This window comes from Arachis stenosperma, chromosome 9, assembly GCF_014773155.1.
Source record: "Arachis stenosperma cultivar V10309 chromosome 9, arast.V10309.gnm1.PFL2, whole genome shotgun sequence".
NCBI lineage: Eukaryota > Viridiplantae > Streptophyta > Magnoliopsida > Fabales > Fabaceae > Arachis > Arachis stenosperma.
The window spans coordinates 32,573,852-32,580,525 of NC_080385.1; the positions used below are offsets into that span (position 1 = coordinate 32,573,852).

General features: G+C 40.2%; 1 protein-coding gene and 1 pseudogene across 1 annotated transcript; both read left to right on the plus strand.

Annotated features, from left to right (window-relative positions):
- Positions 1-3,095: 3,095 nt before the first annotated feature.
- LOC130949355 (uncharacterized) lies at positions 3,096-3,599 on the plus strand. The gene has a single exon (XM_057878104.1). It carries the CDS (start codon positions 3,096-3,098, stop codon positions 3,597-3,599), a length of 504 nt encoding a protein of 167 aa, XP_057734087.1.
- A 2,034-nt stretch (positions 3,600-5,633) lies between these two features.
- LOC130949356 (probable protein phosphatase 2C 76) lies at positions 5,634-6,320 on the plus strand (annotated as a pseudogene).
- The last annotated feature ends 354 nt before the right edge of the window (positions 6,321-6,674 follow it).

Consider the following 6,674-nt stretch of genomic DNA (forward strand, 5'->3'; position numbering starts at 1 on the left):
CCTAAGGAAGATGATGCTGTGAAAGAAGCCATTCCCATTCCCTTTCCACACCTTGCTAGGAGGACAAAGAAGCAAGTGGAGCTAGACCCCAAAATGGTAGAGATTTTCAAAAAGGTTGATGTAACTATTCCCCTTTTTTATGCTATTTATCAAGTACCTAAATATACTAAGTTTCTAAAAGATTTGTGCATGCATAAGGATAAGATAAATGCACTAGAAACTATTCCTTTAGGTAGCTCTATTTCTGCTTTAATGGGTGCTTTACCGAAAAAATGTGGGGATCCCGGTCCATGCATGGTTACTTGCATTATAGGGGGTGTACAATTTATTGACTGCATGTGTGATTTAGGTGCATGTGTTAGTATTATGCCATTATCTGTATATGATGCCTTGAGGCTCCCACCCTTGAAAAGGTCAGTAGCACATTTTGTTTTGGCAGATAAGAGCATAATTTCAATGGTTGGCATTGTAGAGGATGTCCTGGTGAGCATCAAGGGGCTGACATTTCCTATCGACTTCTACATTCTTGAGATGCCCCCTAGTGACTCCGGAAGACCTTCGTCTATCTTGCTTGGAAGGCCATTTCTGAAGACTTTGCAGTTCAAGTTAGCTGCCTTCTCAGGGACCTATTCCTTCAAAATAGATGGCAGAGCAGTGAGCTTCAACCTGGATGAAGCAATGAAGCATCCACCAGAAGACCATTCCATCTTCTAGTGCGACATTATTGAGGAGATCATGGCTGAAGTTCATCAAGAGCTAGCAAAAGAGACATCCATGGAGCAAGGTGCAAGTGTGGGGAAGCCTTCCGTGTATACTGAAGATGCCTTGCTACCTGCATTAGTTCCAGAAGATCAAGTACCAAGCCACGAGTTGAAAATGGAGTTGAAGCCACTTCCACACCACCTCAAGTACGCTTATCATGAGGATAATTAGAAGCTCCCAGTCATAATTGCAAGGGAACTCACTTTCCAACAAGAGGGGCAACTGTTTAATGTTCTGAGAAGACACAAGAAAGCTATTGGGTGGAGTCTGGCGAACATAGTAGGTATCATCCCCCAGGTCTGTGAGCACCAGATTTTTCTAGATGAGGGAGAAAGACCTATTCGTCAACCTCTAAGGCGGTTGAACCCCACCATTTTGGAAGTTGTGATGAAGAAAGTGACCAGACTACTTGAAGCTGACATCATCTATCCAATCTCGGATAGTGAATGGGTTAGCGCAGTATAGGTAGTTCCGAAGAAGTCTGGCGTCACCACAGTGAAGAATGAGCATTGGGAACTCATGGCTACCGGAGTGCAGAATTCCTGGAGGGTGTGCATTGACTATAGGCATTTGAACCAGGCCACTCGCAAGAATCACTACCTGTTACCTTTCATCGATCAAATGCTTAATCGCCTGTCAGGTAAATCGCACTACTATTTTCTAGATGGTTATACAGGATATTTTTAAATCCATATTGCTCTTGAAGATCAGAAAAAAACTACTTTTACATGTCCCTTTGGAACGTATGCATATAAGAGAATGCCTTTTGGGTTATGTAATGTACCAGCTATGTTTCAAAGGTGCATGATGAGTATTTTTGCAGATCTTTTTAAGAATTGTATGGAGATTTTTATGGATGACTTTAGTATCTATGGTGATTTGTTTGATCTTTCCTTGGATAGTTTAGCTAGAGTCTTAGAAAGGTGTGTTAGTTTAAACCTTGTACTTAATTTTGAGAAATGTCATTTTATGGTGAAGCAAGGTATTGTTCTAGGACATGTTGTTTTTAATACTGGTATATCTGTAGATCCAACAAAGGTAGATGTTATTTCTGGTTTACCTTACCCCTCATCTGTGAGGGAAGTCCATTCGTTTCTTGGTCATGTAGGTTTCTATCAGTGATTTATTAAGGACTTCAGTAAAGTTGCACTGCCCTTGTCCTGACTACTTCAGAAGGACGTTAATTTTGAGCTGAGTGAAGACTGCATAGAGGCATTTGACAAGCTAAAGGTTGCCTTGACACAAGCTCCTATTGTGAGAAGGCCTGACTGGAGTAGGCCATTCGAGATCATGTGTGACGCTTCCAACTATGCGGTAGGAGCAGCGCTGGCTCAGCACGAAGTTAAGGACCCTTATATAATTGTTATGCCTTTAAGACTTTAGATGGTGCTCAGTCTAATTATACTACCACCGAAAAAGAGCTTTTAGCTATTGTTTTTGCCTTGGATAAATTCTGAGCTTATTTACTTGGTACTAAGGTGGTAGTATATTCAGACCATGCAGCCTTAAAATATCTGTTAGCTAAGAAAGAGTCTAAACCAAGGTTAATCCCTTGGATACTGCTATTGCAAGAATTTGATTTAGAAATCAAAGATAGGAGTGGTTCCCAGAATTTAGTGGCGGACCATTTGAGTCGCTTGGAACATATTAAAAGTGACTCCACTCCAATCAATGATGCTTTTCCACTTGATAGCTTGCAAGCAGTATCTGAGGTGGTTCCTTGATATGCACCTATAGCTAATTATTTGGTTAGTCATACCTTTCCTCCTAATTTTACTAAGCATCAAAGGACAAGCTCAAAAGCGAGTCCAAATATTATATATGGGATGACCCATATTTGTGGAGATGTGGTGCTGACCAAGTAATTAGAAAGTGTGTACCATAATCAGAATTCCAGTCAATTTTAGAGGCCTGCCACTCTTCTGAGAGTGGTGGACACTTTGGACCTCAAAGAATTGCTAGAAAAATTTTAGACTGTGAATTTTGGTGGCCCATACTTTTTAAGGATGCTAGCATATATTGTGACTCTTGTCCCCAATGCCAAAGTTTTGGGAATATATCCAAGAGGGATGAAATGCCCCCAACAACTTATGTTGTTCTGTAAAATTTTTTATGTTTGGGGTATTGACTTCATGGGTCCATTTCCAAATTTTAATGGTTTCTTATACATTTTGTTAGCTGTCGATTATGTTTCTAAATGAGTGAAAGCAATTCCTACCTGTACTGATGATGCTAACGTTGTTGTTTCTTTTGTTAAGAATAATATAATTTGTCGCTTTGGATCAACACGAGCAATCGTGAGTGATCAAGGCTCTCATTTCTGTAACAGGAGAATGACAAGTCTGCTGAAGAAACAAGGCATCATTCACAAGGTGGCGACAGCTTACCATCCCCAGACCAATGGGCAAGCCGAGGTGTCAAATAGAGAGATCAAGCACATATTAGAGAAGATTGTGAAGCCTCACAGGAAGGACTGGAGTGCTCGACTGGCAAATGAGCTTTGGGCTTATCGGACTGCATACAAGACACCCATCGGAATGAGTCCATTTTGCCTTGTCTACAGAAAGGCATGTCACCTTCCAGTAGAGGTGGAACAGAAGGCATACTGGGCGGTGAAGGAATGCAACTTAGGATTGGGAGAAGCCAGCATTGAAAGGAAGCTGCAATTGCAGGAATTGGAATGCCTTCGCCTAGAAGCATATGAGAACTCACAGCTCTACAAGGAAAAGGTGAAGGCGGTGCCTGACAAGAATATCAAGAGAAGAGAATTTAGAGCTGAGGATTTGGTTCTCCTCTATAACTCACGGCTGAGACTCATGCCAGGAAAGTTGCGATAAAGGTGGGAAGGACCCTATAAGGTGGAGAAGGCTGAGCCTTATGGAGTCTTCCACCTGAGTCATCCTTCAAACCCCACCTTCTTCAAGGTAAATTGCCACCGCTTTAAGCTATATCGTAATGAGAAGATAAAGAGCAACAAGGAGCTGGAGATCTTCCTCTTGAAGGATCCAGCACAAGAAGAGGACTGAAGCTCAAGGACCATCCAACTTAAGGACGTTAAAGAAAAGTGCTAGGTAGGAGGCAACCCACCTTGGTATGATCTTCCCTTTTTATTATTTTCATTTTATTTATATTAGTGTTAATTTCCAGTTCTGCATATTTAAGTTCAATTTTCTATATTTATATAAAAAACAGCACCCACGCGTGAGCGTCTATGACGTGTACGCGTCGTATGCAGGTGCGCAAAAATAAGAAAATAGGCAGAGAGTTGTGCTGGAGTTGCGCAAGCACGGTGCCTCACGCACAAGCCAACTCATGCGTATGCATGGGTGACATGTACGCATGGCGTGAAAATTGGCGTCAATGAGTGATTTGCCCGAGAGTTGTGCTGCCTTGGCGCTGGAATCGTGTGTCTAGCACGACCAGTGGTCACGTGTACGCATGACCGACGCTTACGCGTCGCCTGTTACTTTGGCAACCCACGCGCACGCGTGACCGATGCGTACGCGTGGGCGTGCAAATCGGCATAAAGTGGTATTTTGAATAGAGAGTTGTGCGGGAGTGAGGCTGGATTCGCGCGTTTGGCACGAATCTTGGTCACGTGCACTGTAAGATCCAGGATTTAAAAAAAAATATATATATATATATATATATATATATATATATATGATGAGTTAGTTTCAATTTATTTATTTATTTATTAAAAACTTTATTTTTAAAAATTATTTTATTAAAAGTAATTAAATTTAAGTTTTGATAATTAAATTAAAAATTTTACTTAATCTCATAATCATTAAGTAATTTTCTATATTTAAATTATACAACTTTACAGTTATAAAAGGATAAAAATTTTATATGATTTAATTTAAATAATTGAGATTTTAGAATTTAATACTTTAATTTTATAAACAAAGAAAATAAATTATATTATCTCCAATTTTAAATTAAAATACTTATTAAAAGTTAATTAACAAATTTATAATTAAATAATATTTTAAAATAATTTTGAGGGACTAAATTAGATTTTTAATTAATACTCTATACCTCTAATTTTATTAAAATGATCTAAATCACTTTATTCTAACCTTAATTTATCACCGCCACACCTCAGCCCTTATGCCTCAGCCTTCAGCAAAAACAAAAGAAAAGAAAAGGAGAAAGGGAAAAAAAACGGAGAGGGGGAAAAAATGAGAAAAATGGGGAAGCGGAAATAGAGAAGAGGGAGAACGAAGGGGAGAAGAGAGCCGAGGATGAAGAGGGAGGAGAAGAGGTTGCCACTGTCCAGCTCGCACCACCATCGTCACACACTACTACTGCCTCGTGGCCACCACCGCACCTTGTTATCGTAATCAGAGCCACCACCGCTGTCTGTTGAAAGCATTCGCGTCGCCGCCAGAACCCTTGCCGTCGTCGTTGCCATTGGACGAAGGAGAGAGGAAAAGATGCGATGTACATAGCAGCTCACTGCCATGCTTCATCTCCGCTCACTGACGTGCTTCATGTCATCGGGGTTTGATGAGAAAGATTCGTAGATTGGGTTTTCCAAAATCAAGGTTCGGAATTTAGTGAAGATTGGTTCAGTGGTTGGATTCTTGGAGTTGATGTTCTGCCACCGCCGTTGCTGTAGCCGTGCCTCTATTACCGGAAAATGGCGCCGTTGTCGCCGGAGAACCACCGTTGAAGCCGTTACTGCTCTGGTGAGCCTTACCCTTATTTTTGATCTCGTTTTGTACGCTTAAGTTGTTTCGTTGCTGTTGTGAGAGAGTCTTTATGTTGAATGAAGTTGTTATTGTGAGTTATTCAGCTGCCGCCCCCGCTAGAGGTAGCTACTGGAGCTGCCGCCGGAACCCTTGTCTTCTTGGTTGGTCGTTTAGATGGTATGCATCAGTTGTGTAAGGTCTTTGGTTGTTCAAGCTGGAACCTTTGCCAAATGAGTGAGAATAAATAACACTAGGAGAAGTTTGCAAGCTGTCCCTAGTATTTCTTATTCGCCTACTCGTCAATTCAAGACATTCCCAGTGATGATGGTGGGTACGGATTCCGTGTCAAGAAGTGCTGGTTCCCTTGTAGATATGATGCCAGAGAAAGATGATGATGGCCGGTTTGCAAGTGGAGGGTGGAATAGTGAGGATGGAAGGCTTAGCTGTGGGTATTCAAGCTTCAGAGGGAAGATGGAGGACTTTTACGATATTAAAACATTGAAAATTGGTGGTAATTCAATATGCTTACTTGGAATATTTGAAGGTCATGGTGGTTCTCGTGCTACAGAGCATTTGAAAAAAGCATCTCTTTGATAATCTCATGAAGCATCCATTTTTTTTACTGATGCCAAATTGGCTATAAGTGAAACGTACCAAGGTACTAATTCTCAATTTCTGTATTCTGAAGAAGACATTTACTGGGATGATAGCTCTACTGCTTCAACCGCTGTTTTGATTGATAACCATCTCTATGTTGCTAATGTTGAAGATTATAGGACTATAATATCAAAGGCTGGTAAGGCAATTGCTCTCTGTGAGGATCATAAGCCAAACGGAAGTGATGAACGAAAGAGGAATTGATGCGTTTAAACTAAATTGAGGTTGGGGCGTTTTTATTAAACTCATTTTTATTCTTAAGAGTTGTTATAAATTGATATTTAAGCAAATAATTATTTTTAGTGATTATGGAGTCTTATGAATTGAACTTAATTGTCTTGAATGAATGTGATTGCTTACTTGACTGTGGTTATTTCAGAATATTGAGTTGGTATTGAGATAGCTAGTGAAAGATTAATTTGAAAATTCGATTTGAATGTTTATCAAGTATAATTTGAGAAATTGGAAAAATGATTTGATGTTAGAGTTAGTTTGGGTTTGGAAAACGACTTGAGATTTGTGAATGACTCGGATTTGAAACCGTTGGAAAGGGTTTGA

Bases quoted from the DNA above. Each gene is read 5' to 3' on its own strand.
- LOC130949355 (XM_057878104.1), top strand. From the start codon at position 3,096: ATGACAAGTCTGCTGAAGAAACAAGGCATCATTCACAAGGTGGCGACA.